Source organism: Chenopodium album, chromosome 6, assembly GCF_948465745.1.
Source record: "Chenopodium album chromosome 6, dcCheAlbu1.1, whole genome shotgun sequence".
Classification (NCBI taxonomy): Eukaryota; Viridiplantae; Streptophyta; class Magnoliopsida; order Caryophyllales; family Amaranthaceae; genus Chenopodium; species Chenopodium album.
In genome coordinates this window covers 7068100-7084630 of record NC_137839.1, presented here as the reverse complement: position 1 = coordinate 7084630, position 16531 = coordinate 7068100, and the positions used below count along the sequence as shown (strand labels likewise).

Sequence of the window (16531 nt, the reverse complement as noted above, 5' to 3'; positions counted from 1 at the left end):
CAAATTAAACATGCTCTCTAACATGCCACAAATAAATATGTGGTTCATAAATAATATTCCAAACTATTAATTTTCATTCAATAATCCATCACAAATAAATCATGTTTCATAATCCAATCACCAATAACATCCAAATCATAACTTCCATTCCAAACCTAGCATGATACTACTTGAAATCAATCAAACACATTTAGCATGCTACCACACCAACATAATTATGCTAAGTACGCGAACGTATCTCAATTAAGTTATTAAAATAGCCGAGTACTCTACAACAATTCCCGAACCAAGTCTCCTACATGAAGGGACAATAATACTAAATTAATTACCCTTGTATACACAATTTCCAGCAACTTAAACTCACTTTAGACTACTTAAAATAATCTGAAAAATTATTTTAAAACCCCTAATTAAACTCTTCTTTAATGGGTAATATAACCCTTTTCATAAAACCACAATTATACTACTTTAAATAAAATTTCAGCATTATAATTTAGTCAAAAACCCATTAAAACTTCATCAAAACTCCATAAAGATACAATCTTTAAGCTTTATTATCACTTACAATCAATGGGTATATAAAACCCCCAAATCAATTATAAGTTAGAACCCTAAAAAATCAACACTTTAATAATTAAAACCCTAGCTTTTAATACTTTATAAAATCTTAAAATTAAACACTTTATAATTTAAAATTTACAATATTTAATCATCAAAATTCAAAACACAATTATAAAAATATATTAATCATGTTTAAACAATTAAAATCAAAAACCCAAATTATAAAATTATAGGGTAATAATTAAAACAAGATAAAGGAGGAGAGAGATAACCACCGAGGGGTGGTGGCCGCAGCTGGGCGCCGGCAAAAGGTGGCGCAGGTGGTGACGTGGCGGCGAGGTGGGTCTTCAAGCAAGCCAACTTGCTGCCATGCGTGGGATGGTTCACGCATGTGAACTCCCAAAAACAAGGAAAAATAAAGAAAGAAAGAAATAAGAAAAAGAGAAATAGGGGAAAAGAAGGAAAGAAAGAAAAATAAGGAAAAAGAAAAGAAAGAAAAACTTACATGAGAACATCTGATTTCTTTAAGCCTCTTTGTGTTTATGGGCTTAAATTATAAAACATTTGACCCACAAGGTGATAGGCCGTCGTCGAGCCTACCAAAGATAAAATCTTATCTTGGTCTCACTAGCTAATATCGAGGGTAAAAAAGGGGTCGAACCCAAGAGAGGCGTTGAATCAACCACCGAGATACTACCGTTTAAATAAGCTAAATGAAGTCGAAATTGGTTTGGTTTTATGTAACATGTACTAATTCAAATCAACTAATACTAAGGGGTGATTAACAATAATTAGAGAATTCTAGGGCTCGGGATATACCACTCAACTTCGTCACAAATCACAAATAGCATGTAGCAAACAATGATAAATTAAGGGATAATAAAGGGGAAGTCATATAAAGCACCCTACTACTCTCTCAAGCTAGAGGGATTACTTGAATCATGAATACAACCTACTCTCGTGGTTACAAAGCATAAAACAAGTATTAAAGCATAATCACGATGACAAAAACATTCCTTTGATTGGAAATTCCTATTCTCATGTTCAAGTCAATTAAGCATAAGGGAGCTAACTCAAGTTCATCTCTCGATTCTTTGTTGAGAAAGTTTGGATAATAGTTCTAGTAATGGCTATATACAAGAACTAAGCAATTAAACCACTTAAGCTCAACTAATTAACACTCAACAATTACCAAATTAACACATGCAACAAGTAATTAATGACTACATTGAGGGTTTTACCCAAATCCTAGAAAATTAGACTACTCACAATCCATGGAGATTAAAGCAATTAAGAATTTTAAGTAACTCATGAACAAGATTCAAACTAAGGATTAAGCTAAATAACAATCTAAGCATACAAGAATTAAGCAAAATAATTAACAATCAAAACAATTAAAATGGAAGAGAAGAGTGAGAAAAAGTTACTAGAAGCTTCAACTTGAATAACAATGGTGGAACTTGTCTTCTACAATGATTGAGATTGAAATTTCCAAGCTATTAATTAAAATCTAACTAATGATCTGAGAATATTTGTGTTTCTACAATTAAAACTAAGAGAAAGCTCTAAAAACTTGGATGCCGTACAAATGAGCTCAAGGGGTAATTAATAAAGACCCCCAAATAAAAAAGACGGAGAAAACAAGAGTCGGGCACGGCTACAGGTCAGCATGAACGTGCCGGACTTGGCACGGACGTGCAGCCTAAACTGCACGGACGTGCCATTACGTGCACGACCGTGCACAACCAAAAGAAGAGAAACAATCAGCTACTGCTTCAGTCTGGATATACTGCACGGACGTGCCACATTAGGCACGGACGTGCAGGCCTTGAACTGCACAATCAGTTTTGAAATTGATTTGGGTTGGGGCAAGCTGCACGGACATGCAGGATCAGGCACGGACGTGCTGAATATCCTGCACGGACGTGCTAAACTGTGCACGGGCGTGCATGTCTTGATGAGAGCAGCAAGCAGCAGTTTCTGGTTGTGTTGAAGCACTGCACGGACCTGCCATACTTTGCACGTCCGTGCAGACTCTCTAAGGCCCTTATCTTCACTTTTTCTTCGGGTTTGCTCCATTGTCTCGGCTTCTAACCTCGGTTTATCATCCATATGCTTCAAATGGTCGTCTTTGGACCTAAATACTCAACAAAAACACTAACAACCCGTGAAGCAAGGGATATACAAAAATTGAACGAAAATAAAGTAGAAGTGGATCGGACCAAAATGCCAATATATCAAGTAAACAAGGTTCAAAATCACTTTAAAATCATATCAAATAACAAGTTATCATAAGGGTTCAAATGAAGGGTTGAGCTTATTTAAATGAAATGGGTTATTCCAATAAGAGTATATAGGAATAATTTACATACAATATTTTAACACAAGGCCCAATAATTAATAAATGTTTGACCCAAAACATATATTTTACCTTTATAAAACCTTATAATTAAAGTACTTTAATCCTTTAAAATATTTAAATTAAAAATACTTGAGCCCTTAAAATATACCCTATAAATACTTAAATACTCTATAAAAAATACATAAAAATACGGAGTTTTGCAAAATCGAGGTGGGGTTGGGGTGTCGGGGTAGGGTTGGCCAGCGAGAAAGGAAGCCTAGGCGCTGGCAGTAGAGTGGGAGAGGAGAGGTGGTTGAGTTGGTGGGGGAGGGTGTTTTTATTTTTTTATTTTTTTATTTTAAGTTATTTAATTATTATAAAACTAGCCATGGGTGTTTTAATTAAAATAACTACTTCAATTCCTCCATTTTTAATTAGATGCGTCACTTTTTTAATAATAGAAGTTTCAATGTAGATGCATCACTTTCTTTTTTAGTTAATAAATTCTCTCTATTTCTCTTTTATCACATAGACTATGTTTATTTATTCTCTCAATTAACCTCTCTCTACACCAAAAATTGCCTAGTAATCCGTATTTATAATAGTTATGAAACAATCAGAGGCTGGGTTGGGCATGGGGCTGGCGACGGTGATGGGCGGGGAGGGTGGCTGGTTGAGTTTTTTTTTTTTTTTTTTTTTTTTTTTTTTTTTTTTAATAAAATATTTAAAAGAACCCATCAAAGGCTGCCATGTGGCAAAACTAGCCTTAATGGCTAATAGAGTTAACCGTCTTTAGTCATTTGGGTATTTGGTGACATTTTGTTAAAGCTAGGGGTATATGGCAAATTTGAGAATTTTCATGGGCTTATGATGAATAAAAAAATTATTTATGGGTATATGGTGGATAAACCGTTTATAAATATTATTCCAAATACGAAATGACCTAAGAAGTAACTTCGTAAACAACTCTCTTCATATTCAAGTTATTGTATTAGATACCAATTTTTTTAACTTCACAACGAGATTCATATTACATGGCGAAAAGCCCCACATCACTTAAAATATGATGTTTAAGAGTTGAAAGTAATACAATAGCTGAATTTACATCACAAATACTGAAATACCATATGAGTCAAGAGTCAGAACAATTATATAAATGTATAAATAAATAATATGAAATAAACCGATTACATAACAATCATTCCAAAACGGAGAGAGAACATTACAAAGACCCATCGACCCGAAGTCGAAGCACACATAGACACATAGTGGTGCTTGCTTCTAAACATCTTAAACAAGGAAAAAAACCGCGTTAAAAATCAAAGTATCCCAAGAAATTTGGCACAAAATAATTTTCATTCTTCCCGCCCAAATTCCACCACCCCAAAACTTAAAGAACACAGCCAACCTCAGTCTTATACTGTTTTTCTCTCTCCTCTAATCTTCTACGATACCATGCCGGATTTTGGTGCTCCTTTCCTTAATTCCGAAACCCTAACCCTAAATTACTGCCCTAATCCAATCAAATCTTCTTTATCCGATTCTTCTGATTCTCTTTTTCCTTGCCCTATTAAAACCCTAGATTATATGGATGACTTCGATTTGCGCCCCCAGCTTCCGATTAATGGTGATTTTGCTGAAATTTCTGGGAGTAGAAGAGGGTTGTTGAAAATTAGGGTTACTAGGATGGGTTCTGGTGCTATTGATTGTGATAAGAAGAGGGTTATTGGTGGAAATGGTGACAAGTGTTTGGATGATTATGTTGGTGATTGGAAAGCGAGGAGGTTGGGTTTAGGGTTTCCGGAGAATCGCTGCTTTCTTCCGTTTCTCGAGGGTTCGAATAGATTGGTAATGCTGTTTATTTGAATTTTTGATGATTTTTTTGAATTGTTTTAAAATTGATTTATTGTTGTTTTGTGGTTGTTAATGGTGTAATTGATTGATGTAATTGATGATCGGTTGAGGTGAATTGGTTCTAATTGTTGATTAAGGGTTTGTTTTACTTGAATTATTATTGTTTTGTGGTTTGTTTTAAAAATGATTTGTTATTGTTTTTTTGGTTTGTTTATGGTGTAATTGATGTAATTGATTTGGCCTGATTGATCGGTTGAGGTGAATTAGTTATCATGATGCTTTGTTTATTGGAAATGAGTAATTTACTTGCTGAAGATCTTTTTCTTTTGTATATTTGTTGGTGATGAGAGAATCATTTCCGATTAACAAGGATAGAATTCCGGAATAATGTAGTTAAAAATCGTCAATATTGAGCATGGTGAATAGTGAGTAATTGATAATTAGGAGTTGTCAATTATTGGATGCTTGTCTGAGATTGATAATTTCAACTTATGTCAGTGTGTATTGATAGTGGAAATGTGTGTCCTAGCACACAAGCTTTAAAATATAATTATCGCAGTATGCATGTTTATTCTGTTTTCAGTGTAACATCTAAGCACAATTTGACATTCTTGTTCTTTATCCACGTGTCATAGGCGTTAAGGTTAAGAACAATCATTGTTTTATTGTTAGTAGAAACTAGAAAGCTAGTCTCTGAGACTTACACGTCATCTATTTATTAGGATTTATGTTTTTTTGTGGGATTGGGGGTTAAAGTTGGAAGCGATAATGTTCTGATGTTTGTTGTGAAATGCTTGAGCCATTTAGTGAGATCTTGTTCTAGCATCGCTTCTTAGTTTCATATTGACAAAGTTATTGATAGCTCACCCGATTGTTATGATATAGAAACTCATGGCAGAGTTTCTTAAAAGGCTGTGGCGCTCTGCATTAAATGTACACAAACCCCATGTACCATTAACTGAACCGGATAGTAATAGAATATCATAATCTGGAAACAGATACGTTTTTAGTTTTTTGCTGTTGTCATGACAAACTTGAAAGCACTTTTTGTATCTATTATAAAACTAAGCCCTTTACTTGCTAAACTATTTAGAAAATATTATTGTTTGATAGATTGGTCATGACTTGTATTATTAATTCAAATTTGTTCTTGAGAGAACTCAATAACATTCTTCATGTATGTTGATATTTTATATGATTATGAGTGAACTTGTGATAATTGTACATTTGTATTTTTTGCTCTAGCAGACATGGTGTTGCTCATATGGTAAGTTAACTATTACTAGTGACTTTTTTCAGGTTGAGTGTCGTGCTTGTTCAAGTTACATCTACCCTGGGGATGAGGTCTCTTGCGCTGTCCGAGGGTGTAAGGGAACTTACCATTTGAAGTGTGCAAAGGATAACTTTCAATATTCGGTCACAAGAAAGTTCAAGTGCCCTCAACATGTAAAGTTTTAAATTGATGTTCCTAATTGTTGTGTCATATTTAGTCCAACAAATCCTGTTTCTTCTAGTAGTCGAATATCTGTCTTTATTTTACACAAATCATTATTGTTTACCATAATCTGGCTGAATATCAATTGAAAGAAAATTGGATATAAAGATAATTTCTACTATATATATTTATTTTAATTAATATCAAAGGTTTGGGACTTGTATATTAACCATACATGTATATCTATGGTATATTGGCTGTATTTTCAAATAACATACTGGATAGGACAACTTGCACACGGAGAAGGCATAAGTTGATTTCGTAACGTGATAACCTCACACTATTAAAATGACTGAGCATGTCAATCCTGGATCTCACTGAGTTGCATGTGATAGTTAAGGATTGTTTCTTCCTCTTCAAGTAGTACTTCATTTTACTCATTAATGTGGAATCGATAATCTGTGTGTTTTTGTAATATCTTAACCTGCAATTATTTGTTATTTTCATTTGAATATTTTGTGTGGTGTTATGCAATATCTTTAAATAATTGTTTACATATTCCATTAATTACTTTCTACATTGATTACATTTGTTCTCCAGGTATGCTTTATATGTAAACAGAAATTTATTTGGCGCTGTGTGAGGTGTGAAGTGGCTTCACATGATAAATGTGCAGCTTGGCCAGATAAAGTGATTCATCTGAGTGAGCGTCCGGGATGGACTGTTTGCTGGAGGCACCCAAAAGATTGGCGGCAGGAGGTCAATCTCCTCTTTTTCTTCATTGGCATAGTTTCATTCCTACCAGTGAAACATTTTTTTATCTTCGTATATTATTTATGAACTGAGATCTAATCTATCTATTATATGGTGTAATTTGATTTAGTTGTATGACAACAGGAAGCATTTATTGACACAATAACTCCGTTTTCTTGTTATATTAAAGCCTATATTGAAATTTTACTATATAATACTAAACTCCTAATTCTCTTTCTGGAACTAAGTAGGGGAGTTAGATGTAGTGATGTACCATGTACATGTACAATCTTATTATTCTAGTTATGGATAGGTTGTTCTTGCTGAACCCCGTGGTAAGAAGATCATCAATTTGTTACTAATAAACAATCATTGGACACAAAATTATTAGCAGACATTAAGGCATTTTATCTAATTCAATTCTAGGTCACTGTTGGAAAGTTGACCAAAAAATTCACTTGTGAAGGAGATATTTTCAAACTAGGTCTATTGGGGTAACTTTAAATACAGAGATTAGGTTTGTCTTATTTTTTGTGATGCTTTGGAGATATTTTGATACTACGTAGCTTTTATGAGACTAGGGTTAAAGACCTTTATGGACCCTTTTTGTTGTTTGTTTACCTTCTGATTCTAGAGGGGAATTGGTGGTAGTTTACTTGATTACTTCTGTAATGGCCTTTATAACCCTTATTTCCTAAGCAGGGTGGAGATATGTAAGGTTTGTGCTTCCAGAGGTGGATCTTTGGGGGGGGGGGGGGGGGGGGGGTTGAGAAACCGAGAAAGTACATATCATTGCTAGCAGGAGGCTTTGTTGCTACTATATGGTTGTGATTTGTTGCAAATGGTCTGGCAGGGCATATAATGTGGCCATGAGGCTGGATAGATTTTTGGGCTCTAACACTTGATCAGTAGAGCTTGAACCTTTATAATTGAAGGCTAGGACTAGAAATATGTTGAATTACTTGCTAATCCTTTTAGAATCTTCTTGTGTTCCTTAGTTCTAGATTCCTAAACTATGTGAACATTGCAACACAATTTTAATTACTTCCTCCCCCCCCCCCCCCCCCTCTAAAAAGTGCAACGTTTTTCTTTCTTGGAAGTTGCATAATAAGTGCAACATCACTATTTCTCTCCTCATCACATGGGACTACTTCTTTATCTCTCTCCTCTCCAAAGAATTGTACTTCCTTTACATGTTGTACTTATAAAAAAATGGAGGAAGTAATAGGTTTCAAGATTTTTAGAGTGATTATTTGGTAGTGTTTGGACTTATTTAGGATTCATGCAGAACCTTAAGTTTGTGAAGGAAAAGTTGAAGGTCGGAATATACCAACGGAAAGTTGATTAAAGAGTAAAGAAGCAAGATGCCTAATAGGGAATTTTGAAGGCAGATGATCCCAAGATTATGGACTTCTGGAATCTACAATTACTAAAATTGGAAATGACTCGGATGATTTGATTCTTAAAGAGAGAGTATCAAAAAGGTGATGAAGAAATGTATGAGACATTGAGACTAGGTATGAGCACAAACTTTCAATACTTAAATGAGTTTAAAGTTGAAGCTTCTAGGCTTAGACCAAGCGGATCTAATTGCTCCTATCTTGTTTCTGGAAATTATGACCTATTGCCATTAGTTCTTGTCTGAATTCCTAATTATTGGATCTGAAATCCACTAGGATCTAGCTGGTCTACATTTATAGTTTTAAAATATCAGATGTATTTTATTTAATCTAGCATTTTGATGGGAATTATCTTGTAGAAATAAGTGCATGAAGTACCAAATAGAAGCTAAAGATAATAGTGAAGAAGATTGGTGACTGGTTGGAGAGTGGGGGTTTATTCAGTGATAAATATGGTTGATACCTAAAAGTCTGAACCAAGACCCCCTTTATGTTGGATTTTTGTTTAATTCCGATATTTTTGGATCTGTATTAACCATACAGGGATGAGACTGAGAGGATAGAGAAATCGCTCAATTAGTAAGGGGTGTGTTGGTGAACCTATGTAAGAGACGTTGGAGTTTTGGTTTTATGGTTTCATCTGCTATGTGGGGGGAAACGACTTGGGTCTTTTGAAGGATATAGGTTTGTTTATAGTAGAGTTTTGGTACTAACTATAAAAGATATCTATATTACGCATATATGATGTGTCCTCACACTATACCACACTTTACCTTTATTTGTAGATGTTTTCTTCTTTAAACGTCTGGATCCTAATCATCTTTTCATCTCCCCTATCTATATGTTAGCAGTCAAAGGTTTGCTAAACCAAAAATTTGGAGTATAGTACTGTAATTGTTTGAATTAACTTTTTAGTAACTTTTCTTAAATAGCTGTTTTATTGAAAATTCTTTTTCCCCATGTTTTGGAAAATGTCCTCTCCATTGTATCCATATTTTGTTTCTGTTGCTGTACTTAGGCTGATTTTATTTGATGATGGTTTGCTGTGCCTGTAACTTGTTTATCTTAAAACATCTTTGTATATATAAGGAATCTATCAACTTTCATCTTTGCTGCTTCTATCTTATTATTCATTGATTAAGCTGGCTGACAGGACTGATGTCTCTTATTGGTTGAGCAGCATGGAGCAGCAACTAATAACTTTGAGGTCAGATTTGATCTTCTTCTAGCTATTGTCACTTTTATACGTGAATAGATTCATGCAAGACATGATTTGTAAAATTGTTTATTAAAATCTAGTTGTGTAATTTATGCGGTAAAGATAAATGGAATAAGAATTAATGTTGTATTGCATGTTGTAGGAATATTTTGTTTTACTTGAAAGGTGTAATAAATATATCTATGTTCACCTTTTATTGAGAGGCATAAAGGTTAATCAATGTAGACGATTTTTGAATACAACTGGTAGACATTCATATTAATAATATAATTAGAGGTTAAGATCTGTCGAGGATTCATCTGCAATGAATGTTTCTGTTTTACGAAAGTTAAATTGGTGGAACTGTGGAACTTCCTGACATATGTCATCAGATTAATAAACTTATGCTTGCTTCTAATTTCAGGACGTATTCTCTCGCTTGCCTTTGCCATACGTTGAGGAAGAGTTCAATATAGAGTCTACGCTGAAGGATAGTCCAATTGACAAATTGGAGCCACCTCCTTATGTGCATATTAGGCGCAGTATCCTTTTTTATTTCTTCTGTCAGATATCTTTTGTTGTTCTTTACCATTGCCAACTAGACTTTAAATAATCAATTCATGTGATCATGTCTGTTGTAGAAAATAACCTAGGAAAAAAATAAAAATTCAATTCGTCTATATGGAACTCTTTGCAGAGCAAGGGAAAGGGCAGGAAAAAAAACACGAAATGCTCTAAATTTGGCAGCTGAAAGCCAATATTTAATAGACTCGCTGTCATCAAAGTTTGGTAGGGAAGGAAATAACATCCCTCGGGTTTCTGATACTTATGCTCTCAAAATAGAATGAACAATTGAACTATCTTCTCTTCATTCTTATGGTCATTGGCTTAACTAAATCTAGATGTGTATCTTGTCAAGAAAAAGCGGGAAGATGCTTCTATGGATATCGGTTGCACAAGTTGCCGTTCAGCATGCTCTGATGACTGTGTTTGCAGGTCAGATGCAAGTCTGTTTGTCATGCATTCTTATTATTATTTTTTTAATAGCATCTGGTTATACTTGCTATATGTCTACTTTTGTGGCTTGAGGTAATAAAACTGTTAGTAATTTAGTATCATATGTAGTATAATTACTGTTGAGTAATTTAGTATCATACTTCCTCTGTTCTTTTTTACTTGACCTGTTTCTTTTTTCACGCTTTCCAATGCAAAACTTCAACGATTAATAACTTTAATTCTCCATAAGTAAAAATTATAAAAGTTATATATTATGATAGTATTTCTTGAGATGAATTCAAAAATATTCAACATGAACATGTTTTTTCTTACAAATTATTCAAAAAATGACGGTCAAAGGAGGAGTGATGAATAGTATAAAAAGTCAAAGAGGGTCAAGTAAAAAAGAACGGAGGAAGTATGTAGTATAATTATTGTTGTTTCCCCCTAATAAATTGGTTGTCCTATTTAACTATTCATTCTTCATTCATTGAATTTGAAATATTTAGGCTTTTTCTTTTTTTCCTTTTAGTTTTTAAATTTTATTTTTAATCCTTACGTTATTGTGATTACTAAAAATCTGCAAAACCCAAATCTGATAAAATATGGTTCAAGGATCTAATGCTTAGCTTTTCCTGTCTGGAGTCATATATGTCATGAATCTCTTGATGATCTGTTAAGCCAATCACTGTTAGTAATTTAGTATCATATGTAGTATAATTACTGTTGAGTAATTTAGTATCATATGTAGTATAATTACTGTTGTTTCCCCCTAATAAATTGGTTGTCCTATTTAACTATTCATTCTTCATTCATTGAATTTGAAATATATAGGCTTTTTCTTTTTTTCCTTTTAGTTTTTTAAACTTTATTTTTAATCCTTACGTTATAGTGACTACTAATAATCTGCAAAACCCAAATCTGATAGAATATGGTTCAAGGATCTAATGCTTAGCTTTTCCTGTCTGGAGTCATATATGTCATGAATCTCTTGATGATCTGTTAAGCCAATCACAGTGGTTCATCTATCTGTAGGGAGGTTTCAAACTTTTTTTTTTTTTTTTCCTTTCATAGTGTCAGTCTGCGTCTTTCAATGCAAATTATTTACAGCTATTTCTTATTATGCCTTCGACCATCATCTCTGGTGGTTTGTCATTCGACGTATAATCAATTATGCACGTGCCCATGTCCTTGTCCATAATATGTCATCATCTTTTAATACTATAATTCCCATATTCAATCTGATCTTGTAGAGTTCAAAGCATTAGTTGTTCAAGATCTTGTCACTGCTCAGATGCATGCACAAACAAACCATTTCGCAAGGAGAAGAAGATCAAAATTGTTAGGGTAAGATTTTATGATGTTATTATTGGACAAGCAAGCTTGCTACTTTAAGAATGAGCAGATTTGTTTGTTGTAAGCTAAGACCAAAAAAAAAAAAAAAACTGCTTTACTTTGTCATCTTGTCTTTAAAATATGCACTTTATCCTAGTCAAATTGTTTGATCTCACAAATTACATCTATGCTTTCCTTTTCTTCAGACTGAACTTTGTGGATGGGGAGTAGAGGCTGCTGAAGCTATAAACAAGGGAGATTTTATCATTGAATATGTTGGGGAAGGTAATTAGCATATTTTGATTTATTTTGTTGCATTCTGCTTCAAATTTGTGTTAATTGGCGATGAAAGTAAGATATATTTGTTTTTCATATGCAATCTTCTTGAATCATGCTACTCCCTCCGTCCCTTATCTACATGCCTACTTCCCATTTTTTACGGGAATTAAGGAACTTAGAGATTCCTTAAAACCCATGATTGGGAAGTGCAAATATGCATGTGGGGTTAGAGAGAGATAGAGAGAAAGAAAAGGTAGTTGGTAATTATTGAAGAGATGGAGAGAGAAAGTGTTAGAAAATGATGTCAAAAGTACCAAAAAAAAAATGATAGACAACTCATAAAAAAGAGGCAATGTTTTCAAAAAGTACATTCTTTAAATAGAAATTGGCATGTAATTTTGAAACACCAAAAAATGAAAGTAGGCATGTAGATAAGGGACGGAGGGAGTATCAAATTAGTACTAGTCATAACTCATAATCTACTGATCTATTTGCAAGATCATTGTTTTGTAATATAAGCTGTAACGTCACCTACAAGCAATTCAGTTTTATCTTTAAGAATCATGCATCCATATTTTCTGTATCTTTGTCAATTGAGGAACTAGCTCTTTACTAATACTAGCATTGTCTCGATTTTGTTGAAATAAGTAACTAAGGAGTAAGGACTGTGATTCTTGGTTGAACATTAAGTGTATAAAATCTTTGGCATTTTGTTTTTACTGTCTTGACATGCTTATAAAAATTTTCTGCTCGATAGTTGGATTTTTTTATTATTTTTATTTTTATTTTTTATTTAACTCTTTTGATGCATTTGGGTGTGTAAATTCATATTGTCAAGCTTGTACTATATTTTATGCTTGAGAACTTGTTATCTTTGGTTTATTTTAAAATTGTATATTATTCTTATTTTAATCAAACTATACTTGACTAGATATATTTGGAAATTCTAGATGGTGGACCTCTTGGTTTTTAGATTTTTTCCTCTTTGTAAGGTTGCCTTAAACTTTTGATTAATATATTTTTGTGGCCTTATAAAACCTGTTAAATAACTGTTTCCCTTCTCCTTCATATTTACTGGCCCACATTCCACTGCCCAACCAGCCAACCCTACATTCCACATACCTTGCAACTACTGTTAGCACCACCATATACCATCTCTAATTCCTGCTATGGATGATGCTAGTTTTATCTAGAGACCAACATGGTGGAGGATGAGAGTTGAAGGAAGAAGATGAAGTTGGTGGCGGTTAAGAGGAGAAAATTCCAAAGGTTTTGAGGGTGGAGGTAAAGAAAGATTGTATTGGAGGTGGATGTGATGGGGGAGAGAAATGTAGATTTAAAGAGGGTGGAGAAAAAGGATTTTCTAGGGAAGGTGTGCTGGGTGGCAAGCATGGAGGAGGGTAGTAGTGGTGGTTGATCATGGAGGAAGGGAATGAAGATGTGATTTCTATAACACCCACCATCTTAAAATTTGCAGAATTAGAGGTCACAATATAAAATGTAACAAATTTAATCTAACAAATTTTTTGATGCAAATAAGGTAAAGAGAAATTTCCATAATCTGGAATTTTGCAGTAATGGAGTTTACCATAAAAAAAATTCTCCAACTTACATTTTCATTTACTTACTACTAGATATGTAACTGCTTATACTCTTCAAGTACATATTATTGAGATAAATCTACTTAATAATGATTTCCCCCACCCCCCCTATATTAGCGTAAAAACAAGGCCAAAGTGTAATTGTATTAGTATTAAAGTCAGATCCGTTCTTGATAAAAACAGACGAGAACACCTTATATTTATTGAAGAGAACAAGTTCGACTTTCATACTTGAGAGGTTGCTTGCTGCAAAGGAACATGTGTTATACCTAGTTGTATTTCGAGCTACTAGTGTTGAAAATATCTGTCTTCTGTAAACTTTGGTACAAAATTTGTTGTTAACCTTAACCTCTTTTTACATCTGTTTCTTAACCAGTTATTGATGATCTGTTATGTACACAAAGGCTATGGGATATGAAAAACAAAGAGGTGAAAAATTTTTACATGTGTGAAATCCGTAAAGACTTCACAATCGATGCAACATTCAAGGGAAATGCATCTCGTTTCCTGAATCATAGTTGTGACCCAAACTGCAAGTTAGAGAAATGGTGAGTTACTTTGACCTTCCTATTGTGACTAATGATTGTGAAGTGATATGAATTCTTGGTGCTGTGCAATGATTTGACTATAGACACCTGCAGTGTTCTGATGAAGTGAAAGAGCAGTGCTATTGTGTAATTTACTTAGCCCTACCTCTGCTCCCTTTGCATTTAAAAACTTGGATGGTTTGGCATTTTGATGAAAGCATTTAAGATTATAATTGTTAATTTTTTGTTTCTACTATGAACGTTGAGTGATGGTTGAAAAGAAACTGTATGGTATTCTCTTTGTATAGGAGTATCAGAGTGCCAGATTAGCTTGGTGATTTTTTAGTCAACCTTTATTCAATAAATTTTCTACAAAATGAAATATACCAGATTCTTAGTTTTGTATGCGGTTGATTCACTGTTGAACTGATTCTAGTTGTCTACAGTGCAAGACCTTAGCTTTACCTATTATCTGTTTCTTGTAATTGCCATCTTAGTAAGATTTTTCCTGCATGGTTTTCTGAATTGGCCTCTTAGGGGTTTGCCAACTTCTGTAGGTCAAATAGCATATCGGGGCATTGACAATTTCTTGATGTTAGGCATTATTTAATAAGATTATGAATTTTTAAATTTTAGGGGTGATTAATGTGATGGTTAGTTTTAACCCTATAATATGAGGGGCTAGGCTATTCCTATAGTTGAAGGTATTTGAAGTCCATGATTCTACATGAGATTAAAATTTAGAGAAACTTAATTGGGGTTTGCTCCTTGTAGTTTGGAGCTGGAAAAAAATATGGCTTTTTGAATATAGGCAGTCTTGCACAAATTTTTTGTAAAACTGATCTCAATCATTCGAAGAAAATAAACAGGATATACTCATTTACGGATAATGTTATCCTCTGCAAAACCTGCCTGTGGAATTTTTTCTCTTTACATTGCACTGGAAAGTGAATGAATGTCATAATCCTATTATTTTTGTTATTGAAGGCAAGTAGAAGGGGATATACGTGTGGGTGTCTTTGCTGCTCGACCCATAAAAATTGGAGAACCACTTACCTATGATTACCGGTACATATATCTTCTCCTTTCCTACTCTATTTATCTGTTTTGCTTTGTCTTAAATCTTGCTCTGATTTTTACTTGACACTAGTAACCTTGCATGTCAATCTTGACGTCTTGTACTCTCATCTGTTTCCCTTTCTTGTATGGATAGCAACACGATTTTTTGGATCTATTGACTACCCTCATGCTGTCCTGGCGTTGGTTTCCGGTTTTGTAGGTTTGTGCAATTTGGGCCTGAGGTTAAGTGCTGCTGTGGTGCTGGTAACTGTCAAGGATATTTAGGTGCCAAAAAAAAGATTAACTTAGATATCCTTGATACTAAAAGAAGGATGCATGTAGCCAGCCTTTCCTGGGGTTTAAAGCGGAAGAGGTCATCAAAATCAGCCAGAAAGCGCAAGTGGTAGCAGCGAGACATTCTGAATGAAACTGCTGTACATTATGTTCTTACCATCAGACACCCGTGAATAGAAGAAAAGAAACAGAAGGCAAATTAAACAATTTGAAGCCTATAACATACATCTTTATGTTATTATTAAATCATGACAGCTAAATTCAGCGAGAAATACAAGCAAAATATCATACACAAGCAAACGAGCAGAGGTTAAGAATCTGTGTATTCTTCCTGTTTTCCAGCAATTACATTTGTAAAGCTTTACATCATTCAATGATTGCTCATGTAGGCACCGGATTATTTTCGATTGTGTGTTGTAAGCTTATACATGAATCGAAAACTGTAGCTTTGAGCTCCGACTAGACTCACAATCGTGTAATATGATTCTTTGTGATTACATCAAGCATTGTTTAAAGACAGTAGGTAAATTTAGATAACAATTGTGTGCTCGAAACATGAGCTGGAAAATAAATATGAATTGTCTATGCAGTGTATCTAATCTATATGATTATTTCATATCTAATATTTGCATTTGATTATTAATCTGAGCAAATGATCATGCGAAAATATATAAGAAAGATGCTTTATGTCTGTTCCTTTCCAGATTATTCCTTAATTGATTAGATTTGTGTTAACATCAATAAAACTAATCTTCTAAGCCGTGAATTAAAATGGGGGCTATTATATATGAAACATCTTATTTTGTTACTTTGTACTTATATGCTTAAAAGAAGAGAGCCCAAGGGCCTGTTTTCATACGTTTATTTTCAGTTCAGTTCAGTTCAGCTCAGCTCAGTT

At 33.9% G+C, this 16531-nt stretch overlaps 1 protein-coding gene across 1 annotated transcript; it reads left to right on the top strand.

Moving 5' to 3' along the window:
- The first annotated feature begins 4210 nt into the window (after window positions 1-4210).
- Window positions 4211-16270, top strand: LOC145634451 (histone-lysine N-methyltransferase ASHR3-like). Its single transcript, XM_081685875.1, has 11 exons — window positions 4211-4750; window positions 6056-6202; window positions 6792-6950; window positions 9525-9551; window positions 9967-10084; window positions 10445-10538; window positions 11792-11885; window positions 12080-12158; window positions 14130-14301; window positions 15268-15348; window positions 15560-16270. Exons 1-11 carry the CDS (start codon window positions 4358-4360, stop codon window positions 15744-15746), a joined length of 1551 nt encoding a protein of 516 aa, XP_081542001.1. The 5' UTR covers window positions 4211-4357; the 3' UTR covers window positions 15747-16270.
- The last annotated feature ends 261 nt before the right edge of the window (window positions 16271-16531 follow it).